At 41.2% G+C, this 27,626-nt stretch overlaps 1 protein-coding gene across 3 annotated transcripts in view; it reads right to left on the bottom strand.

Annotated features, from left to right (window-relative positions):
* Positions 1-6,400: 6,400 nt before the first annotated feature.
* Positions 6,401-27,626, bottom strand: part of LOC102786798 (RAS guanyl-releasing protein 2-like) — a 43,870-nt gene continuing 22,644 nt past the window's right edge. Inside the window, exons 8-17 of one of the 3 annotated variants that reach the window (XM_087837744.1) lie at positions 26,279-26,395; positions 25,617-25,898; positions 19,271-19,345; positions 18,870-18,992; positions 17,702-17,817; positions 17,463-17,604; positions 14,352-14,388; positions 10,848-11,345; positions 8,898-8,960; positions 6,401-8,012 (exon numbers count right to left, since the gene is read on the bottom strand). In XM_087837744.1, the coding sequence (XP_087693870.1) occupies positions 8,902-8,960; positions 10,848-11,345; positions 14,352-14,388; positions 17,463-17,604; positions 17,702-17,817; positions 18,870-18,992; positions 19,271-19,345; positions 25,617-25,898; positions 26,279-26,395 (1,449 nt within the window). In that variant the 3' untranslated portion in view covers positions 6,401-8,012; positions 8,898-8,901. The remainder of the gene's footprint in view (positions 8,013-8,897; positions 8,961-10,847; positions 11,346-14,351; positions 14,389-17,462; positions 17,605-17,701; positions 17,818-18,869; positions 18,993-19,270; positions 19,346-25,616; positions 25,899-26,278; positions 26,396-27,626) is intronic. The other 2 variants (XM_087837743.1, XM_087837742.1) reach the window with 2 other exon arrangements.

The raw sequence follows: 27,626 nt of genomic DNA, 5'->3' as shown, positions 1-27,626 counted from the left end.
GAGTGTATCCAACAAGATCTCTAATGATGCCTCTTTTGCGGTGTGTGGGAGTTGTGTTAGGAAGTCTACAGAATCTTTTCTTTCCTCTACCTGACTATATCTTCAGCTGGGTTCAGTAGTTCTTGTCTCCTGCTGAGAACAGCCTTGGCAAGGCTCTGCATCCTTTTCCTGAGTCATCTGCTGGTTTGCCAAAAAGCAGCCCGTCTCCATAGCAGCCAGAAACCTTAGCAAGGCTCGAGTTTTTCCTTTCAAGACCACATTTGCCGCAATCTACCAATCCTCAGATTACCTGGGAATCTCCCTAGAATACTCAAGTCTGAAATAACAACTTTTTCAGATTGATGGTTTTGTAGATACAGGAGGCTATTCCTCCTGATAGAAAGATGACATTTTGGTTATAGTTGTGAGCGGCTGCAACCAGGCAGCATCACAATAAGAGATATGTTTAAATTGGCCACTTTCCAGGACATATTAGGTGCAAAAGGACGCTGAAATTAAACAGTGTACATCATTGAGCAACTAATTCTCCTGCTAAATAATCCAGGATTCATTTTCCGTTGGGTTTTATTTAATTGAAATTTTTGAGCTGACTGTGGAGGGCAGTAGGAACCCATCCAAGATATGATATAATTTTAGATCTCACACTGTGGAGCTGGAGCGGGAAAAGTCAACCATTAATCAGTTTATTCTGGAAATGAATCAATTAAATGAATAATCTACAAATTTATGCCTAATGAGAAGAAACGTTGTGGTCAGAAATGTCCACGAATGACTCCTTTTTAGCAGTTTTAGCCACAACTGATATCTACTCAGACAGCAAAGCTCTGCAGCGTGTCATTTGGATATAATGTATGAATAAATATTTAATTGAAGTATTAACAACACTCTGAGATCTCCGTGTCATTAATCTTGGCGTTTTGTTAAATTTAAAAAAAAAAGAAAGAAAGAAAGCAAACATTTTTATTCAAAGGATAACCAAGGACAATAAATACTAAATTCATGTCCTCCAGGTCTAAATCAACTGGGTAACCTCCACCACACAGATAAGCAACACCACACAAATGAATAAATGACAGAAGGACAAAGAGCTACAAAGGGTAGAAATCACAGGACTGCTGAGGTGCTCTGGGCTGAAAGCAGACTATTTCATGCTTTCACTGATGAAATATAACTCACCTTTCAGAGCGATGATAGCCTGCATTTAGAGGCAGGTCTTTATTGCAGCCATTTATGCATGCATACTTTTATAGCCTATCATATCTGTGCTTTCATGAATACCTCAAAGCAGGAAAAGTAGATGCGCTAAAGTGCTGCTTATAATCTTCAAAAACACCATGGGAATGAAAGGCATGGGGACTGTAAAGTACATCCAGGGATAAGCTTGTTGTCGTTCCTTCAGCGTTTTTTTTTAGGGATCCCTTAGCAACAACGGTGACCCGGCTGTTCAGGTTATACATAGATAAGTCTCAGATGCTCCGCTATCGGTGATGCCAGGGTCACGAGATACAATCTGCGGGTCTATCAGTCAAAACAAGTTTGCTGCTGAGGTGTGCTTCCCTGCCTCTCCTCCTCCTCCCTGTACCGCCGCTTTAGGAATATTAAATATGCGAGGCGTCCCCCACTGCAGATGCAATGCTATTGACTTGGTGTCAATCCTCAAAGCCGCAGCAACATGATTTGGTATCAGCAATGGCTAAATGAGACTTCTCCCAGCAAGAATGGGAGAAGAGGTGAAAGGTTGTCAGGTTTCTCATTTGGAATGACTCCTTGTTTACAGGTAGCTTGATATTTCCCTTAGGTTAAGGATTCAGTTGGTCTCTCATCTTATGTCTTGAGACAGCTGAGGCTGATTTTACATGGCATTTGAGTACAACCTAGGCTACTTGGCTGTCTTCTTCTCTTCTCAAAAAAAAAAAAGCCTTGAGAGTATTGAAACTGCAGAGATGTACCAGACATTAGAAGTGTTTCTTTAATTCTTTTAAAGTTACACCAGGTCCTGGCCACATCCCACTGGGTCTCTCTGGAGAAAGTCAAATTTTCTTAAAGCAATATTCATCATAACTGATTCTCCTCTAATGAGGATCCCAACCCCCTACAGTGCCCAGTGCTTCACCAGAGTCAGCAATGATCTTAATGCAATTAAGGCTGCAGCCTGACTGAGCCGCTTCGACTTTGCGAGGGACTGTTTGCCCGGCTGCTTTTTAAAAAAAATGTCGAGCCAGATAAGCAGCGCTCAGGCGCTCGAGGCGCTTTCGCTGGAACCTATTTGACTTGCTTTACTTGGCATCAACTTCATTTATGCTGTTTGACTTTAAAGATTACTTTGAGCGAGGGACATCTGTGGATGCAATTTTAATACATACGTGGTTTCTTTGAATAAAACACATGTACTCACTCGTTTTTCTCTGCAGAGACACCTGCAAGCTGTGGGGTGAAAACATATTAGACACAGCTAGCATGTGTCTGCTGAAACGGTTCTGAAGGTATTTTTATTTATTTATTTATTGCTTGTCTGTGTGCAGGTGAATACGAAATACATGTATGAGTGACTGCTTATAAAGAAGTAGCAGTCTATTTTATTTACAGTATGTATCTTCTTGGGCAGTTTTAAAAATGTTATTTTATTTCATTTTATTGCATTTTACGAGACGAAACATATAAAAGGCAGAGGAATCCAGCGCCGTTATCTGCATTGTGATGCTGCATTGTGATTCACCATGAACCCCTGACAGTGGCTCTGTTTTTGTCACATCACTGGCACGGTTCCCACCTCACTGCTAGGAGCCCTACATCGCTGCGTGCTCTATTACAATAGCTCAACATTGCCACCAAGTGGCACACAGCAGCCATGACCCCGGTTTGGCAGAAGGTTAACAGCTCCAGATGCTTGCAGTCAGTGCAGCACAAGGGGACGGCGCTGCAGATGCAGGTGTCACTGTGGGACTCAAAGAGACGAGCAGACGTCAAATAATCACAGAGCTTGGCTGCATTCCCAGTTTTTGATGAGCAGACATGGAATCAATGATCTGTTCATTAGTCCTACATGAGCAAATCTGAGAGTGATCTGCTGCCCAAAAGAGGCAAAAAAAATCAATACTGCATGTGGATACTTTTTGCGCCACATCCTTCTCTCCATACATGATAATCTTTTATTTCTGGCAACTGTAACGAATAAATGCCAATAACTAGGAACCAATATGCCTCTATAGTCTATCAGGGGGCTGTGGGTCGAATCTTTGTCTAATTGAACATCAGCTGGGGGTGGGGGGAGGGGGTCTTAGCTAGAATGTGTTTTAGCTCTCAGGCCCTCGAGTCTTTTCTTTCCTTGCAATCAAGGTCACAGTGTGAGAGCGTGAACAATGCACGAGGTTATTTCCCCTCCTGCCTTCATTACTATACAATTAGCTGTGGTGCTATTCAATTTCCCTCATTTCAGACTTTGTAGATCGATATTGCTCAGGCTCCTGGCTAAGTAGCTGCACTGCTGGTAGGGGCTTTTCAATAGCTGAATGGGAGGCATCAGTCACTGAGCTAAAAGAGATGTTTGAGAGCTGTAGTCGGCGATGGCCACACACACACACACTTTGATGAGCGGTTGTAGAGACTTTGCAAAAACAGTCACACAAATACGGGGACACTGGGTGATTTTTAAAGAGGAGATTGTGCTAACGTCAAGTTTGAACTATCATCATTATCAAGGTCATTTATTTGCTTGTGTGGAGTCTGTTGAATTTTGCTTTGAGTCTCCTTTCTTTTTCGGATTTTCATTCATTACTTTAGTTTAAAGGTACAGAAAATGGGTACAAAAACTTTTTTTGGTTTGAATATCATTAATTGGACCTTCTTGCTGGTGGAACAAGTGGCTACATAAGCTGAATGTATCACAGTAGCACGGTAATGTGCTTAAACTTGAATGCATCTACAGTACAAGGTGGTATTTGCCCCTTGTCATGCTTAAATGTTACAGACTATCAAACAAATTAGATTATTTCCACTAGCCACACCCCAGCCTGATTATTGCTAGACCTGTTTGAATCAAGAAATGACTTAAATAGAACCTGTCTGACAAAGTGAAGAAGGCTAGAAGATCTCATAAAGCTGCTTTTCAGTAGCTGAATGGGATGTATCAGTCATTGATCGACATATGTTCGAAGACATCATGCCACAATCTAAAGAAACTCAAGAACCAGTCTGGAAAGGGTTAAAGAGCCATTTCTAAGCCTTTGGTATTCCAACAAACCAGAGTTAGAGCCATTATCTGCAAATGTAGTGCACTGGTGATAGTGGTGAACCTTCCCAGGAGTGTAAACGTACGCATCAACAACTCATCCAGAGGTCACAAACGCAAAGCAACATCTAAAGAGCTGCAGGCCTCACAGTGTTCATGATTCGACAATAAGAAAGAGATTGGGTCAAAATTATCTAATACTAGCACAGCATTTGGCAAAGAGAACATCATACCAACAGTCAAACATGGTGGCGGTACTGTGGTGGTGTGGGGCTGCTTTGCTGCTTCATTACCTGAACCATGACTGGGACCATGATGGACCTGGACCATGATGAACCCATGAATTTGGCCCTCTACCAAAAAATCCTAAAGGAGAATGACTGACCATCAATTTGTTCCCTGAAGCACACCTGAGTTGTGTAGCAGGACTATGAAACACACCAGCAAGTCCAGCTGTGAATGGCTCAAAGAAATTGATTGAGATGTTTTAGCATAACTCCAAACTGGCCATTCAAAATCTTGTGGTGTCTGTGGCTGGATGAAAACAACTCTTCAAAGAAGCATGGGCCAAAATCCCTCCACAGCGATGTGAAAGACTCATTGCCACTTACTGCAAGGGCTTGATTGCAGTTCTTGCTGCCAAGGGTGGCATAACCAGGTATTAAGTTTAGGTGGCAATTACTTTTTCTCATAGCTTAATAAATTAGATCATCATTCAAAAAATGCATTTTATTTTTTTCTGGATGATCTCTGTCTCATTTTTTGATTTAGATTTTTTTTGAGGATGTGAAATATTTGAAGGTCAAAGAAATCCAGATGGCAGCAAATCCTTTTTCGTGACACTATTCTTGTGCGTGATAGACCAAGGTCTAAAGGCCAGGTTATCAACACATCACCTCTCCAATTCATCAGCTCGTTTTTATTTGGCACAGTCCCTCATGAGAGCATTTAGCAGCATGATGACAGGAGGGATGAGATATGAGCCGAGCCAGTGGCTACAGAAAGTCTACAGAAAACACGGAGCAAGGGCTGTGCAATCAGACACCACGACTGACTTCATCTCAGAGAATAATTACATGTGGCACTGACTCCGAGGCTCATTCGGGGCTGGTTATTAATGCCTATAATGGACAGGCAGCAGAGGGCACTGGATCATGGTCACATGAAGGGTGAATGAAATGTACAGTAGTACAGTAGTATCCTGCTTTGTTAAAAAGGACCTATTGTGCTCATTTCCAGGTCCATATTTTTTTGTAAATTTGACTCGGGCAGCCAAATGAGCCATGGCTCATCCTTATTTACCTCACACCGGGGTGTGGTGCAGGCCATCAGTGTGACTCGAGTGACTTTAGCTCACAACCCTTTCCCTAGCCAACTGACAGAACGAGCTGTGTGCCCAAAAATGACCTTATTAGGGTTATCCACTGACATCACACAGAGTCAAGAGTAGAAAATAAAGCTTTTGAGTCACATGGGTTGCTTGTATATACCCTAATTGTATATATCCAACGGTTTATGCAGTACATTAAAAAACTAGGACCATAATAGGTGCAATATCTCAAAGACCTTTTTTCAATTGCTGTTAAACTCTCTGTTGGAAAACACTTGAATTTGGAATCGCAGAAAAACGTTGCATTGATGTTTTAATGTGCTGCAGGCCATACATGCTACATTAAACTGGGCCGTTTTGTATTAAATGTGAGTAAGTGTTCTGAAGTTTGCAGCTAGTGTTAACTAAATAATTTCACACCTTCACTCTAGTAAACCTCTTTAACAACAACAACAAACAACAACAACAAAAAGCTCCCTTTTTATGAATTGTGAAAGAATATCTTTGATGTTTTAGTCAAAGGAGCTTGCAAAGAAAAGCGTCTGGACTTCTTTAAGTTACTTGAGTTACTTTAAGTTACTTTCAAGTAACTTAAAGAAGTCCAGACGCTTTTCTTTGCAAGCTCCTTTGACTACGATGACCTGGATGACTGAGAACCTTCACAGACACTTTGATGTTTTACTTGACAGAATTGTTCAATTTTTAAAAAAAGAATTTCTTCTTCACCAAAATTGCCAGCTTTCATTATGAAACATTATCTGTATTTAAAGTAACAGCACAAAGTTTAAGTAAAATCAACCATCTTTAAGATCAAAGCAGCTGCTTTAATTTAAAGTGTTCTCTGCTCAAGTAAAAGTAGAGAAAGATTTATGTGAATACACCTTTGATTCAGCATACAAAGTGAAAAGAGGACTAAAACAAGACAAATTTTACTGTTAGTATTATTATTATTATTATTAGTCACAGAATCTCATAACAAGAACACATATTAGAAAGATGTCTGCTGCATTTAATACTGAGGAATCATGTAGAAACAGACCACGAGGAATAGCATGACATCGTTCCGAATAACAGCAAACATCCAATCGTCAGGCAAGGAGTGGCACAGGACAGGCATATTCGTTTTTGTTTGTTTGTTTGTTTTTTTACCAAAAAAATAAATACCAGAAAACTGAGGAGTCTCATTCAGCGACAAACTGGCAGTTGAAGCAAACGCCACTCAAAGTCTGAAGTCATCTCTCCACAGGCACCAAGAGACAGAAACATTTCCTCCGTGTGGAATTTCAAGACATCATACTTGCTAAATAAACGAAAAGTTGGCGTGCTACGTAAAAAAAAAAATTACAAATTTAAAAATAGAAAAAAATATCTGTCAGGAGAATACGAGCAAGGAAGAAGCATGCAGATTATAAACAGCAAAAATACAACTTGCATGGAAACTTCTCAGGAAAATGTTTTTAGAAGCTGCTGTCAAATAAAAACGGCTCCAGTTCTAATCTTGTTCTTTTGATTATTTCATTTATTTTTTTTCTTTAATGCTCTCAACGCATTTACTGGGAAAGAAAAATGGGCTTCTTCATGTGACAGCAGCATTCCTGTTTCTGCTACATTCACAGTACTGCAGGAGGATGGGTCACCTGTCACTGCACTGGTACAAGACAGTACTCTATACTGAAAATAACACCAACCGCAATAACTATAGTTACTGATATTCAGGTAAACGTGACGAAGAACAGAACATTAATTAAAGTCCATCCTAATTACAGCCGTCGCCACGGTGCTTTCAGCTGTTTCCTTTGCTGCCGTTGTCATCGCACTTCAGACGGGCACCACAAATATTTTATCTGACATCAAAATTGGTCCTATTATTGGTCCGCTGAAATGTATTTCAAAACAACAAACAAAAGGAGAGGGGGGGAAAGTTGAGCTTCCCACTTAAAGGAGACTGTAGCTTAGTCTGGGTGGCAGCTTTACATTCTTGGCAATAACAGCACCTCTTTTATGTTTTAAAGAAAAGAAAACTGCGCCAATCTGCAGTGTGCTCAAATTTACAAACTCCACTGACGTGAACATTTCACCAAGAAAATACAATTTTGTGGATTTTCTTTTAAATATATATAGATATAGATATATATATAGAGAGAGTAAGTATTTAGTAAGTATTTTACAGTAACACTCATGGCCGACACAGAATCAAAATGCACATCTTTTTTTTTTTTCATAGAAATCATACAGAGACATTCGGTTCACACTGGTCGTCACATTCCTGTGAGTCGGGCAGAGAGGGGTGCTGCTGCAGCGTGTGTCCACCGTGTGGCAGCATGTAGGTATCCTGGATCCTGTTCAGTGCAATTTCTCCTCAGCGCTGTAAATCTGACACACTGTAGCACATTCTCCATCTCACTCTCGAAAGGGGCTGATTTGGCTTCTCGAACACCGACCGTAGGAGGGATTCTAAAAAAGTGCCAAAATCTGTCACCGGCCTGTTCATCAAAACCACTCTTCAGTTCAAGACTCCTGCAAAGATTTGTCGTACACTGACAGTCAGACGATGCTGTGTAAAGGCTGTGGGAAACGGGAATAATTGCACTGTCTCTCTGCAAGGGAAGACCACGAACTAAGCAAATCAGGCACGAGTCTGACATTCCCTGTGTGTAACTTGGTGTGAAATACTGTGGAAATGTGCACGATTTTAATGCACTACATCTGTAACGTCAAAGACGAGTGATCTTAAAGGAGTAAATATTATCATTATTATTTCAGTATTATTAACCTCCACACATTTGTTTACTTCTCACAGAGATATCCGGGATGATCTCCAATACCATATCTGGTCCTTTTTTATGCACTCTGATACTTTCTGTTTTTGTCAAACTCAAACTAGTTTCACTTCTGTGGGAATAAGCTGAGAAGAGAAGTGAACTTTCATTTGAGGTTTCAAGCCAGAAAGGGATTAAATGACAACACACTGGTGTGTTTTCTGTGCGGTTGCATGGGTTACGTGGCTTTAACAGGAAGAGAAATGAGTTATGCCAGCAAACTGGGAAATATGTACGCATGTTTGAAGGTAACCAGCAACTCTGTAGCTAATTAATTAATGCCACACAATTTGTTATTTGTGAAAGAGCTACAGGTTGATAGCCAGACTTTTAATGGTTACTGTGGTAGCTGACAGACTGTGTCAGGTCCTGCTGACTTTACAGACAACAAGAATTCTTCCAGGTCAAAATGGAAGCTATGAACTCATTTAATTAATTAGGAACACAACTAATCAGCAAAAACATATAAAACAATTATCTATTAAACAGCAAATAAGCGGTCAAAGTGCACCTCTCTCACCTGGTTATAGATGGACATCAAATACTCCTTCCTCCACTGCCTCTATATCCTCCTCAGCAATCACTAGTGGGAACAGAGAAGGTGAGGGCAAAGAAATAAGTGGCGGTTTGGTCAGCCATCTGGAAATGCAAAGCATCGCCTAAAACCCAGAAATGTGCGGCCTTTGTCTATTTACCGTTCCCAATTCATTCGTCTGGCAGCATTGTGCTGCCCACTGATGGAGCAGGTTTGCACTGATACAGAATTGAGCCAGGCAGGGCGCCACTTTTGCTAATGTCTGATGAAAACACTGCCTTTATGAGTCACTAGCCTCACTGTGGTGGACCATTTACATTTCCATTGCAAATTACACTCTATTGTTGGAAGAAAACCCTCCAAATGTCAGCTCTCCATACACTCAAAGGAAGACAAAAGCCCCCATCAAAAGGTGGAGGTGTTGCAGCGGTGACATGAAGTCAAAATTCCTCCAGGCTACACTTGTTTATCTTTGATGCCTGCGATGGGAGATTCTATTTTATCAGCGCGAGGGGTCAAACTTTAAGGTCTGTACACATATCAAGCTAGCTGGTTCTGTATTCATTCCTGTGAGAAACAAAGATTCTAAAAACAAGTAACTCGATGCTTGAAAAATACACTTATTCTGTGGGGGCTTTTTGCTTATGCCTGTAGGCCACAGCCAGCAGCAGGTAGTTGCATAAGGACCATAGATATATATATATATATATTAGGGGTGCAACGATACACAAAATTCATGGTTCGGTTCGGTTCGATACTTTGGTGTCACGGTTTGTTATTTTTTTGATACAAAAAAAAATGTTCATGCCTTTTTAATTTTAATTTATTAAAATTATAAATATATATTTTAACTCAAAAGTACAGCTTTTAAATTTAATGTTGCTGAAACAACAAAGTAATAAAAAAATAAATAAATCTATCTGATCGAGAAATCACTCATCTTTGGTAAAGAGAGTTTATTACAGAGAAATGGCTCTTTCCAAAATAAAAGCTATACTATACGCTTCTTCTGGGCTATATTCTCAGCAGTATATTAAACATATCAGGTCCCCATAAGGAGAATCACGTGCTAACGGCTGTCTAAATGACTCGGGTAAAGTTTGTAGCATGCGTGCTTGTTGTTTTTGTCTGCTTCCACTTGTCTTTGCACTAGGATGATGTCGGTGTAAATGTGCAGTCATATTCGTTGTGTTCCCACTAGTGCTGTCAGCGTTAATCTGAAATGACGTTAACACCACAACGCGGCAAATCTCCATTAACGAGCTACCCCGGATCGCCCCGTGCGTGGGGCTGGACGGCCAACATGTTAACGAGCTAACTGCGCTAACGCACTAGTTCCCACCAATGTAACTGAGCATTGCGTGGCACATCCAACATACTGTTTTACTTTAGTCCATGACGCGCTTAACTTCAGGGTCATACTTCACATGAAAACCAAAATAGTTCCAAACGCCAGATCTGAATGAGGGTGGAGGAGGTTCAATTTGCCATGTTGCAAGGAGAGCTTAGCTTCTGTCTCGCTAGCTTGCCCTGCGCTCAGTGAATCTGCGTTCGACTACTCCACCTAGGCTGCACTGTCGAGCGCAGATCCACTGAGTGCTCAACACAGACAGCACCGTCAGAAGGAAAGTTGATAAAATAAATTAAACATTTTGTATTGTTCGATACATATGCATACCGAACAGAAAGCACTGTATCGAACGGTTCAATATCGATACGAGTATCATTGCACCCCTAATATATATATACTAGAAATAGGAGGGCTGGCTCTATCCAAAAAGGCTGAAATTGATCAGAAATGTTATAAAAGACAGATCAGTGGAATCACTTTTTTTTTTTTTTTAATTTTTAATGTAATACATATTTAGACATGTGTAGGGGTCCATTTCACCAATCATCCTCTTGGAAACATGAGGGATGCTAGCTGCATCTTACCAGTGTTCTGCAGGCTGGGTGAGGTGTTAGCAGGAGGAGGGAAGCTGTAGGATCTGGCCTGGAGAGCTGGCGGCGCTTCATGGCTGATGCTCTTCGTCCTCTTCCGGCACTCAACAGCCAGCCGGCTTCGGCAGGCCTTATGGCAGTTGACCCCGCAGGCTGCAGTGGGAATGTTCGCGCCATGGGAGAAAGATGGAGGCAGGGACAGGTTTCGGGAGAGGAGGAGAGGACGGGGGGATCGGAAGGGAGGGAGGGACAATCGGCGAGAGAGCAGGCGAGACAGGAAGAAAGGATGAGAGGGCCAGGGGCGAGAGGAAGATGGAGGTGGAGAAGAAGGGTCAGACAAAGGGACGGGTGCAAACTGATGAAACGGGGCAAACGGGAGAGCTAGCGGTGACAGTAAAGTGCTTCGACATGCTGTGCAGACACAGGAACACTGGCACATGCACACGGTAAGGCCGACTGTGCCCGACAACAGCTCTGTCAGCTGTGGGTAGTCTACAAGGAGAGGAGCGATGGGTCACCCAGCAAGGCAGCAGGAAAGCACGTGAGTTACTGGAATCCACGGCAACAGAAATCTTTCCTGGTTCATTTCTTCACTGTCACTGGTGGTAGTCACCTGACTTTAAATAACTATAAAGTGTGCAGATAAGCATCATATCAAGAGAAGAAAACAGTATCACTATGAATTTTTCATTCTAAAATAATTATCACAGATATTGTCAGTTCCCAAATAATGACACACACCTATCAGTCTTTGCTTAAACTCTCGTGTACTCTCATGTCTTTCCAATGTATATGAACCTATAAATGTTGCTACTTTTCCCAGTCTTCATGCTATGGTGAGCAAAGCAGCTGGGGGATGACAATTCAAATTTAGCAGGAAGATCTTAGAGCAGTCTTAAGGTCTAAAGCAAAAAAAAAGAAGCCTACTTGCTAAAATGTCAAACTGATAGAAAGAAGCAAAGATGTTTCTGTGATATGGATCTTAGAATGCTGGCATGAGCACAGCCCCACATCTGTTCAGACAGTGAGAGGTTTCTGATTCAAATCTCAGTAGCTGACATCTACTACCCCATTACACACACCAGACAACCCACACACATCAAGAGCGCTCCTGCACTGCACTGCAGTGGGTGATTCATTTCAATTATGTGCCTGCCGGTCTGTCTACCTCCCTGAGTTTGGGCTAACAATGGTAATGGGGATGAATGGCTGTGGGGCTCTCTCATTGACTTCCCCTGGTCTCATTAATGGAACAAGCCAGAACTAAAACTCTCAGTCAGGCTCACAGAATGCACTCCTGTAGAGTGGAGAGGACACGGGAGAGTGTGAGGGTCAGTGGTGTGTATGTGTGTCTGTATACACAGTGCAAAGAAATGCATCAATCTCTCTGTGTGGATCTGCTTGTGTTATTTTTTTTAAAGCAATCACATGCTTGTCTTTGTATTTTAATAACAAACACAAGTTAAAGATTTAAAGCTCCTTACATAACTTGCCTCATTCACGCAAGCACTTTTTGCACACTTTTTCTATGTACCAGTCACACAACAGAGAGCAACTTGGTGTTAACATCTTCCCCGAGGATGTTTGACATGTAGGGCTGTGCGATATGACCAAAATCTCATATCCTGATATTAAGACATCTATTGTCCGATAACGATATAAATCACAAAAATGTAACATTTTCTGTAAATTCTGTGAATCTCGGGCAGCTCGTCTTGCGTGAAGTGTTTCCAGCTGGGCGTCATGTAGCTGGAGTCGAGTGTTTTAACCGATGCATGAAACGATACATTTTTAGACATAAGTTGTAACAGCCGCCGTTTTCTTTGTGAGTATTTATTACACGGCGTGCTGCGGGGAAAAGCCTGTTCTAACGTTTGAGTCTAAGGTTTATTTTTTAGCACCTGACGGCTCTTTTTTTACTTCTCATCCGTAAATAATCTGCTCTTTCACGTGATTCACTTTATTTTGAAAAGTCTCAACAGGATCTTGAGCTTTATTGTGAAAGGTGAAACTCGACTCCAGCTATAAGCGGACACGCGATGGTGTTACCGTCGTTGTTGCTAACCACAATGCATAAAAACAGGCGCTTGTCCGTCTGTAGTGTGGTTATATTAAATATAAGAGAAAGAGAGAACTTTAAGAAATTAATATAGCCACTACAGTGACCATCAAAACGGTGAAAAAAATATTGCCGTAAACAGTTTATTTTGCGACACCACGAAACAAACGATAGCGTAAAATGAAACGATAGACGCTTTTATATCGTCATCCGATATATATCGTTATATCGAACAGCCCTACATGTAGACTGGAGCAGCTAGGGATTGAACCACCAACCTTTGGATTAGCAAATGACCTGCTCTACCTCTCCTGAAGTACTAATCCAAGTCTCCCATCCAAGTACTAACCAGGCCCGACAAGATCGGGTGTGCTTAGGGTGGTATGGCCGTAACCTAGTCAACATGGCGTCATTATGAAAAATAAGAAATTACTATGCCTTAAAGCTGTTACACTAATTCAAACACAAATACCTGCGTTTGTTAACACAGGTGTCCTTTTGTTCTCCTACTTAGACCTCCAAGGCTCCAAGAGAACAACAAAGCATTACATCCTCCGATACACAAGGACTCTGCACACAATACAATACTACAGTGAGGTTTCTCAAGCTGTCATTGCATTAACACAATACTTAGCTTCTTCTAAAGAATGAGATATTCACGCTTGTGCAACCAAATAACTGAACAAACTGTGTAGGCAAGGCTGACTGAGAAATCTTTGCAAAAACCTGACATGAAATTTAGTTTATGCGACACAGAAAAAGCAGGGAAACGCCATCTATGAAATATCTGCCCTAACGTTTCTCGCTCAGATGTTTGAGCTGTATCCAATCCCTCCTTAAAAGACTACAGCAGATGGAAACTAGGTTTATTTGCATTTTAGATCTGGCATCATGTCCAAACCTTTGCTCGACATCTGGAGAGCAACATATTTGTTGCAAATTATTTAGAGAGTTTAACGTCTGCAGATCATCACTCTACTTTACAACATCAGCACAGACCACGAACAGCATGTCCACAGAGGGGGGATGGACAAGCTGCAAATGTGTTTAAGAAGCTAATGATAAGCAGTGTGTGACAGGGTGGGAGGTTTTGGAGGTAGCCGCCCTCTGTGTATGTGCATTTGGGAAATGAACCAGCTTCCTCAAACACAGGTCCACTTGGAGGCCTGAAAGGGCAAATAATTCTCCATTGTGTATAGTGTGCTCTCCGGTGATGGAGTTTATCCAGCTGCTTGAGCAGAGGGCTTTGAATATAATTAAATGTGTGATATGTTCGATGACATTTACTTAGCACTCAAAAATCTGTGGAAGGTGCAACAGATGGGAATCGACGGCTTCAAAAAAAGGCACTAATTCCTCGAAGCCTGTACCCTTCTAGCTAGAACAAGTTTATTTGTGCAGAAAACAGCGAGCAAAAGCTGAACGAATTCCTCTCTTACCTTTACATTTGTAGCCTTGCTTGTAAAATCCCCAGATCTGGAAAAAAAGAAAGAAAAAAGAGGGGAAAAGGAGTGGGGTTGGGCATTAATCCTGATTTTATTTTGTTTAGGACGCAAGCTTTATATAATGAGGTAAAGACCCTACAATAATACAGAGAAAACTGCAACAAACAGGCAACTATGAGTAAGCACTTGGCAAAGCAAGGCAAGAAAGAGGTACAATGAAGCAAAGAGACATGTAAGGTGTGAGAGCGAGATAGAGGGAAAGAAAAGGGGGAGAGAGACGGGAGGCCGGCTGGACAGAGGGGGTGGAGGGGGACCGAGATCAAGCGGGATGCAGGGAGCGCACAGGCAGTGGGGGAACAATGACATGAAAGAGCTGAACTGGAGATCACACACCGCACTGGCACATCTGAGGAGGCACAAAATATCCTGACCTCTTCACGTACACACATACAGACACACACAAACCTACATGAATGACAGCGAAGCCGCATACACCTGTAGGTGCACGTTTGCACACTGACACAAAGAAAGTCTCTCTCACACACACACACACACACAGCCAGAGGCTTTAAAACAAAGAGAAGTTAGTTCTGAGCAGAATATCCAAACACAACTATCATCACAGCCCTGCCTACGCTGACTGACCTTTAAAGCCTCTGTAGACGCTAAAACACAACACACTACAAACAACAGCTGGAAACATGCTGGTTTTAATTTAAGCTTTGCCACCTCTACTGGCTGTAGTTACACATTTGATATTTTAAAAATGCACCGGGAGGCGTTTATGTTTCTATTTTTGAAATCATTTCTAATGCCTCAGTGCTGAGTTTTGAACCAGCACTGACAAGCAGTATGTATTTAATTTCTCAGGTATTTTAAGGCAATCTTTTATCAAATAGGAAAGTTCAAATAAGGGGAGACAATAATATGTTGCAGAAACTGTGCTGTTTTTAATGCCCAGACTGTAGCAAAACTCAAATGTCATTCTGTTCCTGCTAAATTGCTTAATACAAAAAAAAGTGACAGAAGGAAAAATTTGGCTTTTATACGACGAGAAAAGTTTCCATTTATCATTCTACTGAATTCCCATGAACTTTTTTTGTTATCGCCATTTTATTTTAAGTATTTTCAAATGAGGGAACAAGTTGTTTTCTAAGGACACACTGACATCGGCCATTATTGTGGAAGAAATAATGGAAGAAAATGTGCAAATTTGGAATTGGAATCACTTTATCTAGACAAGCTCAAAAGTACCCTATTTTTTTTTTTGTCTTTAGTGGAGGAAGGGGGTTAACTGATCGAACTAACATTTTAGTTTGTCAGACAAAATAATTTGAAGTAATTTATGTAATGCACATAAGTAAAAAAAAGAGCACACATCCCACCCTTTCCATGTGCAAAACAGGGGCAGGGAGAGCAGCAGCATGACCCCGTGCAGGACGCAGCAGGCAGGAAAGCCTGGTGGACGGGCACGCCTCTTTCAGTCGCTGTCAATTGTGTTTAAGGCTGTGAAATCATTTGCAGTAAAGCATCACTGCTCACTGTAAATGATTCTCAGAGTAGACGCGTTATTTTACATCTTTCAGAATCAGGCTCAGGACTGGGAGTTAAACTTAACATGTAGTTTTTAACGTCCATTATTATTTTTCAGTTTGTAGACCTTTATGCTAGTTTAAGAACCTGTAACCATATCAAACACATAATATGAGGTCAATGTACAATTAACCCTGCAAACCAAAAGCTCATCGACAGCTCCAAACACTTAGTTTCAGACATTACATACTCTTACCAAACTCTGCAGTCCAGCAGGATAAGGTCACCCACACATGTCCATAGTAGGCTTGTTTAGAAATGCTAGTTTGCAGTATGAGCATACATGCATGTACAAATGTACCTTGGAAATCAAGTATATACTGCATAAGACACGCAGCCTGGAAAAGATCTGTGACCGTAATGAGATATTTTTATCTTTTGTCACAAGGTATGAACACGCTCGTAACTCAAAACAGAATAAGAGATGCAGCATGCGTCACTCTGTGTAATTTCTCTTCTAAAACTTGTTTGAATCTTTTCCAGAAGCTTGCTGTATCCTCCTGAGATGGAGAAGCTTGCACACGGTGCATTGTCGGCTCGCTTTTGTAATCTGTAAGCCAGTATTTAAGATAAAAGACCAAAGAAGAATGCAGGCACCACAGCGTCCTTGTGTGAATACCGGTCACTGGACGCTGGTGTTTACAGAAGGCCCGGCTGGAATTGTACAGCATGTTTGAGGCAAGTGTTGAAAAATGTGCTGCAGGAAAATATTTTGTTTGCACAGGAGCCAAGAGGAAAGCAGACAGATGAGGAAGTGGTTGGTGTACAGTATCTCTGCCACACACACACAGATATAGCCAAAGGAAGAGGCAGACTGCCAGGGTCCTTATCTTTCCCTGCTCTGTATTTTGAATTTCCCCCATGACGATTTAAAAGTAGCAGACTTTCCCCAGAGTTTAACGTGCTGCTGTGCACATGTGTGCATGTTTCATTTTAATGGAAACACATACGGTCGGCCGTACGTCTCTCTCGAGAATTGGCCCGCTTATAATGCAATATAAAGAAATGAATGTGATGTCATCTCAGTGTCTCTGCTTCAACATTAAAGGCCTGTTCTCATTACAGCTTAGTCACCGTCTGTGTCTCAATAACACAGAGATCCTTGGGGGACTTTTGGGAACGTCGAGGGCCAGAGGACGCACACTCACACACCCTTAACACTGCCACAGACGAGGGTTATCATCTCACCCAGTTAACTTCCTCTCATATTTCCCAGAATGCGACTTCAGCAGTGTGTGGCTGCAGCTCAAAGGGATTGCACTACCCTGACCTGACAGGAGGGACCTTAAAGAGTTGTGCTACCACGGCTTGACAGTAACAGCCAAGACAAATAATGAAGTGCATGACACTGGGGCATTTATAAATCATACAGCTGAGTCAGTGCCTAAAATCAAGTTTTTCCATCGACTGTGTTTCATGAACATTTTAGGATGGGCTGAGGTCAAAAGCAGAATTATACACAAGCTGAAAAGATGGCTGCTGTTTAAGATTTAGGCATAGATGTTTACTCACAAAGCCAGCACAGTGTTCACAGAACGTGGGCTTGACATAGGTGGTCTCAGTAAAAGTGTGGATGAAACCCATCTTGCAGTTCAGCAGAGAGCTGGCTTTCATAAAGTAGTCTATCATCTCCTCCCTGCTGATCTTCCCGTCTCTGTAAGAGGACGAAGAAAGAGATGAATGTCATAGAAAGCAGATTGTAAGTCGGCTCAGTCTATAAAGTGCTTATGAATAAAGCTACAGATTCTCACTGGTTCTTGTCCAGTTCTCCAAACTTGCTGAGGTATGGAAAGTTGTTCCTGATTGCTTCAAATTCATCCCTGGAGATATTGCCATCGCCATCTGTGTCAAAGTTCTTGAAGACGGACTGAAAAGAAGAAAGACGTCAAGTAATTAGGCTGTTTTAGGGAAAAGTGATTATTGTGATTGCCTGAAAAATAACACAATCATTTATGTATTTAAAATTTAGATCCATAGATTTGTCCATGCATGAGCTCTGCACCAAGTTTCACAACATTTTTCTTTTCCATCTTTGGTCATATATCTGCATTTCACTTGTTTATTGTGTAGTTTTGATAAATTAGCAGTTCTGATACTAACACCTATAACACCTCTCAGAGCAACCTAAAAGTATAGGTACTGTATAAGTATTCCCCTCCCTAAAAGGCAGAGAAACCCACAGGTCACATTTATTAAATAATGTTGATTGTCTTTAAACTTGACAGCCAACTTAACACATCTGGAAAATAACATTTGCTGAAACAGAATTTTACAGACAGAGTCGATCTGTCATGCAACTCATTTGCAGATGTGCATTTGTGGGGAAGAAGTTACCAAAACACATACGCCCTAGTTATGGTAGTTATGGTTTGTGCTCTTATCGGAAAGCAAGACCAAAAAAATACACTCTGACATTTGTTAAATCTTTGACAAGCCCAATAAAATGTAGTAGATCAGACTAATGCAGTCTAATGCAGACTCATCCAGGCTGGAAAAACTGATCAGGAAGGCTGGCTCTGTGGTCGGCATGAAGCTGGACACTCTGGTGTCAGTGGCAGAGAAAAGGACACTAAAAAAACTGCTGGACATTATGGACAATGCTGGGCATCCTCTGCACACAGCCATTCGGGAAACCGAATTTCCCGGAGGAACCCACCCGAGGGATTAATAAAGTTTTATCTTATCTTATCTTATCTAAAAGATGATTTTATAATCCAGCAGTTTGATAATGAAGAGCACTGGTGAGCGTTATTGTTTTTGAATTAATCATTTTAGTGGTAAAAGCCTAGAGATGTATCAGTTTTTGAACTTTTGATCTCTGACAGTTGTGGTGGTGAGTACAGCTCATTTTTATCCTTATCCTTGTAGCACCTCTCAGGCTCTGAGAGATGTGAATATGAAGGGAGCAGAGAAACTCACTTCCACCATCTTCTCTATGTGTTTCTTGATGATCGTGGGGTCAGCGCTGGGCTTCACTGAAACGGCCCACTCATCAATCATACTGGGCTTGGGATCAGGTGCGGGGGCAGGGCTGGAGTTCTGCTACAGATGATGAGAAATCAGAGACCATGAGATCAATATTAAACCAGAGAAGCGAAGCAAAGAAAGCTGCCACACAGGGCAGAAGTCAGGAATAACCTCGGTGGATCAGAATGAAAATACTTTTTGAAAAAGATTTCCAGCGTAACAATTCTGAGGTTCAGAAGGTACGCTTGAAATCACCATTATCTATCATAGCAAGTCTGTAGAAAAGCAATATTAGTGCATGAGAGGTGAGGGGCTGGGAACACACGGGATGAGTATATCACCATGCTGCTTACCACTGGCTTGCGTGGTTCCCTCTGTAAAGACATCTGATAGATCTCTTCTTCTGTGTGGTACTGGTCCAGAGACACCTGCACAAACAGCCAATGTGAAAAAGGCGCATGAAAAAATTCAAGTAATTTCCATTTATCAGGTAAAATCAGGTATTAACACCAGCGGTTATTTCAAATAAGAATACTTTTACTTTTAAAATGTCAAATATAATTTTTGTGTAAACTTCAAAAGTAAAGATTTAACCATTTTTATAGATCAACATTTTGGTTCATACTTTCCAAATCAGTCCTACAAAACCTAAAGGCTAAAAAGTTCTTTGCTAGACGTCAATGGTTTATGCAGTGTTGCCAACTCCTCAGTAAGGAAAATCGCTATTGGTTGTCCTAAAAGTCGCTAGAAGTCGCTAAATGACGTCATCACCTAATTTGCATAATTGGTCATGCTAATGTCATTGTAACCTACGCTGCTGGAGAGAGAAATAACATTGTGGACGAGACATAAAGTGAGCAAAAAACGTCCTAAATGCATTTAGAATTTATTTAGAACTACAAATTAAATTTCTTTTAGCAATTATTGTTTTTTGTAATGTCACAATTCCAACCCTGCTCCTTTACCCGGGCTTGGACCGGCAAAAGTGACCCGAAATAGGCACTCTGGTGGAGTTACTTTGTGTGTGTGTGATTATAAGTAGTTTTAAACCTGATCCACAAAACAGCATAAGAGTAAAAGAAGAACTGACTGCGTTACAGCACCCGCTGCTTGTTGAGAGTAAAAGCGATATGCGCTTTCACGTCTTTTTTTTGCGACTTTTTTTTAGAAAAAAAGTCGCTAGGGGGTCTGAAAACTCGCTAAATATAGTGACAAAGTCGCTAAGTTGGCAACACTGGGTTTATGCTAGCACCCTGTGTCTAGTTCAGTGTTGCCAACTCCTCAGTAAGGAAAATCGCTATTGGTTGTCCTAAAAGTCGCTAGAAGTCGCTAAATGACGTCATCACCTAATTTGCATAATTGGTCATGCTAATGTAATTGTAACCTACGCTGCTGGAGAGAGAAATAACATCGTGGACGAGACATAAAGTGAGCAAAAAACGTCCTAAATGCATTTAGAATTTATTTAGAACTACAAATTAAATTTCTTTTAGCAATTATTGTTTTTGTAATGTCTTTCACGTCTTTTTTTTAGCGACTTTTTTTCTAAAAAAAATTGCTAGGGGGTCTGAAAACTCGCTAAATATAGCGACAAAGTCGCTAAGTTGGCAACACTGGTCTAGTTAGCTATTAAAGTGTGAACTGTGCTAGCAAGCTACTGGAGTTAGCTAAGGCACTATACATATTTAAATGTAAAGAGAGGGGAAGACCCAAAAGTCTTTCGCTTTAATGTGCAGAAACATCATAGCTTAGAACAAACATTTGAGTTTGGAAAGCTTATATAAATTTACTTTTTGGTTCTTTGGTCTGTTAGCAATTTGCTGCAACACTTAGCAGCCTGCAGCCATTTATTGTTGCTAGCTGACAGAACCGAAAAGAAGTCACCTTTATACAATATAAAAATATTTCAGCTGCAAACCATTTCAGAACACTTGTCACCTGCTATATATAGTGATATATAGTAAGTGCATGCTTTCGTTCTGAAAAATATATTGCCAAGTTGTCTGAGGGTACACCATTTATTGCAATCTTTTGCTAATAACTGCCCACATACGCACACTGAAAAGTTTTATTTATCGGACATTGATCCAGTTTCTTGTATGGTGCAATATAATATTGGATTCTTTAATGGAGGCAAAGGTTGTCATCACTTGACTTGTGTTAACTCTAAAGTCACATGATGTCAGCTGAAGTGGCTTGGGTGGCTGTAGCTCAGGAGGTAGAGCAGGTCACCTACTGATCGGAAGGTCGGTGGTTCGATCCCTGGCTCCTCCAGTCTGCATGTCAAGTATCCTTGGGCAAGATACTAACCCCAACTTGCTCTCCGATGCGTCCATCGGAGTATGAATGTGTATGAATGTCGTTAGAAAGCACTAAGTATAGATAAAGTGCTTGTGAGAATGGGTGTGATTGGGTGAATGAGGCATGTTGTATAGAGCGCTTTGAGTACTCCGGGAGAGTAGAAAAGCGCTATATAAGAATCAGTCCATTTACCATTTGAAGTAGCTCCATTAACTGACTTACTGTCAGATGTAGTTTAAAGCTGAGGATAGTCAATAAACATGGATCTATATGCATCTGTTAATTTGTAAGTTTAAAGACAATATATAAGCTTAATTACTTTATACTGTGAAAATTTAAAACAATAGCAATAATCCAAACACCTAAATCCAGGCATCTCATAACAACAATTTGTTGAATATAAATGTATTCAGACCCTTCCACACAGAAACATGTTTCTCAGAGGACCTGTTAAGCAGAGTCATCTCTTGCGTACACAGCCATTATAGCAACAAGTGAGAGAGCAGCATCTATTTTTTGCACTTGTAAACACCATAGACATGTGGCATATACGGTCTATGGTTAACACATTTAGGTCTGCTGCTGCACGTACTCGTCTGCTGCATCCACGCTTGGCCTCGTACACTTTTGTTTTCCTTAAGTCCTACTCTCTCGCTGTACTTGTGTGTCTTGTGTTTTAGTCAGCCGGGACAAAATTGCTAAATTATTTTCTTTTTATTGAACCGTGTCATTTCGAAGAATTTCAGACATTTCAGGGAAAAGGTTCAGTTGCAAAGCTGCAGCAAGTACATTTGAAAAACTGAAGAGAAAAATAACCTGCGTGGTTTGCTTATTTTACCTGTCTAAAATAAAGCATGCCTTCCCCTTTTCATTATTTTGAACGAGTTATTGACTTGCTTTCCATCTTATCGCTGCAAACCCAGCAGGCCTCATGCTAGATCATGAGGCCTGCTAGATCTAGCCTCATGCTAGATCACCTCCAATAAGCACTGGCATAAGATAATTGGATATTGACTCTGTCCAGCTTTTTCTCTTGCCTCTCAGCTCCAGAAGCTGTCAAGTTATTTTCTTTTATTTTCACGGGAGAAAAAAACAAGAAACCAGCTGCAATCTCACAGCAACACCTGCTACCAGTAATTGATCTCCTAGGATTGTTTAAATTCAGAAAGCGCTCAAATTCAGGAGATTCCTGTCTGCATCTGCCAAAAATATTGACATACACACACATACTGGGTTGTGAAGTTGTAAAATGCCACTACCACCTCAGCTTTCAAACTAAAGAGCACGTAGCAACAATTAAGGTATCATTCTCACTCACTGTTACATGATTTTACAGTACATCCACTTTATTTCAAGTGGACGTGTAGTAAAATATTCGCTTAAAATATATTTCTTTATACTGACTTATTTAGTCGTTGAGGTAAATCCAAAACATTGCCTTTTGTTTAAATTCCAGTTATATTTTGGGCTGAATGCAAAGCAGTTTAGTCTGTTTTCCCTGGGTAAATAAAAACAGCTGATGATATCCTCACTGCTGTATATTTCCTGTGTGCTACTGTGCTCTCTAAAAACCCTTTACCCTCTCATTTCTCTCTCTATCAAAATGTTTGTCAAACCACAAATTATGAGCCACTTCCTTTTGTTGTTGCCGAGTGCCACTAGTCAAAGCAGATGTCGCTGACTGGCACCATGGTAACATTGGTTACAGTCTTGCATTAGCCTGGTGGGGAGGTGTATACTTTTTACTTTCACTTTTTTTTGTCTTTATTATTGTAAAACTACAAAACAGCCCAGTCCAAATGAATTGCTCCTGGTCTCAACTAGTTATGTGTATAAAGCACTAGGGCTGCTCGATTATGGCAAAAATGATTATTAATGAATTAATTAATTAATGATTATTATAAACGATTATTTTCACTGAAATTGAGATCTCGATTATTTGACGATATTTATTTAACAATAACAATGTATTGAATAATGACTTTAAAGATTGTCAAAAAATAATATAAAATAGTGTGCAAATACTGATAACAGTGCAAATGTTTGCAATATAAAAAATAAATGAATGTAAACATCTATGTTTAGTGAACTTTGCAGTGTTGCTCTGTGGTGCAGCTACGACACTGTAGCAAAGTTTACACACTATGTCTACTTGATCCACGTCTGACTCCGCGAACCCATAATGTTTCCACACCACTGAAGTTTTTTTTACCTCTTTTCAACCAACGGCAGTCACTCTCCTGTCCAAATAACTTCTGCTTAGCTTTCCGAGCTTCCCTCGGGTCCTCTTAATCAGCGGTCCCCAACCCCCGGGCCTCGGACCGGTACCGGTCCGTGAGTCGTTTGGTAACGGCCGAGAGAGTTGAGGCTCAGGTGTGAAATGTATGGTTTTCAGGGTTTTTATTGGTTTTCAGCGTTATTTTGTTATCGCTTTTATCGTTTACTCGGTTTTCCTTGGTCTTTTAATGTGTGTTATGAATAAATTTTCTTTTTTTCGGTACCGGTACTAGTTTTATTTTGTTGTATTTATCCGCGACACCTTAAAGGCCGGTCCGTGAAAATATTGTCGGGCATAAAGCAGTCCGTGGCGCAAAAAAGGTTGGGGACCGCTGCTCTTAATTGTTGTGACACGTGTTCAAAATGCAGAGAGGTGCGCTCGATTTGCCACACGGAGCAGCGCGAGAGTAAAGCACGAGGGAGGGGCTAATAATGGGCTCAGTCATTTTTAATGATCATTGAAAGCCCAGATCGTAATCGAGATTAAAATTCGATTAATTGAGCAGCCCTATAAAGCAAACCTGTCCACAGAGTCAATTTCTTCCATTCCAGCCAACATAGGCCAGACCAAAGATCTGTCAAAGAACATCAGGGACATGATTGTAGCCCTGCACATGGTTGGAATGGGCCAGAAGACCATCAGCAAGAAGCTTTGTGGGAAGGGAAAAGCTGTTGGTGCGATTTCTCAGAAATGGAAGAAATAAAATTACCATCAGTCGCCTTTGATCTGCAAGATCATGCCTCACGGGGTGAGGATGATCATGAGAAAGGTTGTGGATGGGTGAAGATGGGTTGTGAATGGGTCTTCCGGCATGACAGTGACCCAAAATATAGTCTCCAGACCTCAAACTGAAAAATTCAGCATTGGTTCAAACAATTAATTCCGCCACTGTATTTCTGTTGATCTAAATAACCAAGTAAGAATCGTATGAATTTGAGGTTCAAACTACAAGTCATGTCACAATGTCACTATGTTACAATTTTAATTAACTGATCCTAAGCAGGCCTTAACACAAAGGTCTTTGTTGTTTCTTTTTACCCAAGCTTCACCTCTTCACTAAGTTTTATTTAAGCCTTTGTATCATCTTGCTGGCAAGTACAGCAATACACATGACAACAAACAGCAGTGAACGCATGCCTCCTCCTCAGTTCTTCCCTCAGTAAAGGAATAAATACAGCTGAGCTATTAGTACAGTGATCTCTTAGGAAAAGGGCTTTCTTGAAAAACTGTTCAGATTTCAAAGAAGAGACTGCTGCTACTGAGATCCCCTTGGGTACTTTCAAAGCTAAAGCAACCTGACAGGGAAAGCTTTTTAGTCTAAAGGAATAGACATGAGGTTTCAGTGCAGGTTAACAACTTAAAGTTCAGTGAAAACGATGCTGCAGGGGTTACAACTCTCTGTCCCCGATAAAGAACAATGAGTCACTTTAAACAGTGGAACTGGGCTAGCAGTGTTACGAAAGTGAAAACAACAATGCTGACTTAAATGCCCTCTTTAATGTTCTCTGCACCCAAACGTTAGCATTAAAGCTAATGTACGATGTCTTTTTCTTTTTTACCCATTTAGTTTTGTGATTTTTGCTCAGCCTGTGACACATTTATTTCTTCTCCCGCCTGTACGGCTGTACAACATCATGTAAGTGCAAATGTAAGTAACCCAGTTTGTCTCGCTTCTGCTTCATCTTGCTTTTCGTTTGCAGTGCATTTCCAATCAAACACTTAGTAACCATTTCTCTGTTATCCCACTGTGGACCACATCTGTAAATCCCATTTGCTTTGTGATTGAAGGTTCATGTTTTGAATCTTTTCCTCTACACATGATCTCTGACTTTTGTCTGTGCACAGATTTTGTCCCAGCTGGCTACAACAGTCTGTCTGACCACGAGCCAGTCGAATCACAGCAGAACAAAGTCAAACAGACTGCCTGCTTCACTGGCTGGAAATAAAATGCTTCCTCCTACTACCTCCTCACAGCCGTCTGGTTGACAAACAAATGCCACTTCATCATGACTTGATTCGGGACCTGATTTGTCTCTTATTACCCCTTTAACTGCTTTCAGCAGAGGTAGGTAATTGAAGCCAAACATTTCTCTTGGACTCGGAACAAACTTTATACCCACTGTAAGTAAGTTGAGCAGGTCTGTGTTGGCATCGACGTTAGGTGGCGTGGCCTGGATGAGCGCCAGCTCTTGAAGGATAGCGTACAGCTGCTGGGTTTTTGCCAGGTTGACTCGTGTCTTCTCTTTGTCGGCCCAGTCTGGCAGTGCCACATGCACGGCTATCAGGTCTTTCAGGTGCACGCCAAGAATTGGGAATCGGAAGCCGGAGCATTCAGAAAAACGCTTGCGGTACTGACTGTAGTTGCCACATGATGTCACCAGTTCAATTAAGTTGTTAAAAACCTGTCGTAGAGTGAAAGGAATATAGGTTTGAGGAGCAGAAAAGAGAACGCCTGTCTCAGAAAAGATTGATTTGGAAGCATCACAAATGTTGTCGAAAACTTTGCTCCAGATGGACTTACATAACTGTAACTCGCCCAACTGTTGCGTTTAACTTTCTAGTCATGTGGCTCAAATTCATAGTTCTAAAAAGACACTGTGTAGGAGTAATGGGCACAGACAGGGAGCTTGGTACCGCTTACACAGAAGATGCTGAATACTCAATCAGGAAGCATTATCACTTATTAGCTCAGCGCACAGACATGCAGCGAACATTGAATTTGTCTGGTAGCGCCTGGTTGCGGTTGCCAGAAATAGAAGACAGATGGCTGCAGCTACTGCACCTTGTTGGTCTCTGCACTGATGTGGGCCTGCGTGTCTTTGAGACGAGAGATGGAGCTGTTGCTGAGGCCGCCCACAACCGCCATGAGTGTATTGAAGTTCTGCAACTGTAGCAGCTTCTGTGAACGGAGGAGGAAGAAATATTAGGAGTGAGGGTGAAAGAAGAGATATTTTATGAATGTGCAAGACACTGCCAAGAGCAAGCTGGCCAAATTTTTTTTTTAAGGCGGAGAGAGAAAAAGATAAAGAAGGGTGGTATAAGTTAGGAAAAAAGACTTACAGGCAGTCAGAAAGATGCAGCTATGGAAATAAATGGTTACAGGGTGAAGAGACTTCTGGGTTAGATACTGGAAGAGTTTAGCAGGCCAAATACACATCCACACATAATCTGAATACCGAGAATTTAGTGAATGCTCTAACCTGTCTATGTCAAAGTTAGGCTAACTCTTTGTGAATGGCGCTCTGTGGGGCTGCTCGCTGCCCTTCAGACTGCTGGCATCTCAGTGAAAATCAATGAGGTCGCTGCTGCGTGGGAGGGCTGCCAGAGGGGATCATTTGATTCAGCTCAAACAACCTTTAGAATCAATTTGCAAAGCAGTATGGAAAGCAGGCCATCATCTGCAGAGTGTAGCTGCACCACGCATACATGTGTTCATCAGTGATGCCTGGGAAAGGTTTCACTGTCAACATGCCACAACTTTCCCTGTCACCTAAGAGTTAGCACACAGTGGATTGGTGATGCTTATCAAACGCAGGTGGAGCATTCACAAAGAACACAATGTGCAATAAACTGAAGGCAGCCACGTTTACAATTGAATTTTTAATGCAAGTGTGCAGTTGAGAGAAAAAAACACTAATGAGCATGAGTCATTTGTGATGGGCTCCCAGTAGGATGCCGAAATGGGACACAACCAGCAGAGGGAAGCTTTAGGAAATGTCAAGTGCAATAAGACTGCCTCCTGTGCTGCCTCTGAATACATCTGAAGCCAGCATGTGTTTGCCCTGGGATGCATCAGAGAATATCAAAGTTGGTGGCAATTTAAATGGGCGGAAAATGAATGAGGAAAGTTTGTGGAGGGTTTGATCTTCTCAGATGTGTATGCTCTAATTTTGGCCCACTCTTCTTTGTAGACTTTATTTAATTGAGCCTTATTGGAGGACTTTGGGGCATAAATTGCCATTTAAGGTCATGCAAAGCATCTTAATCGAATTTAAGTGCTGGAAGGTTTGTTTCAGTCCTGCATAATCCTGCACAAAGTGTGCTTGAGCTTCAGTGCACAAACTGATAGCCTAATACATTTGACTCTTCCAAAAGGTTCAAATTTTGTCTTGTCAGTCCACAGAATATTC

This window comes from Neolamprologus brichardi, chromosome 3 (assembly GCF_056152115.1).
Source record: "Neolamprologus brichardi isolate AB-2024 chromosome 3, ASM5615211v1, whole genome shotgun sequence".
Classification (NCBI taxonomy): Eukaryota; Metazoa; Chordata; class Actinopteri; order Cichliformes; family Cichlidae; genus Neolamprologus; species Neolamprologus brichardi.
Note: the sequence above shows the minus strand (reverse complement) of the source record. Positions and strands in the feature narration are given on the sequence as shown.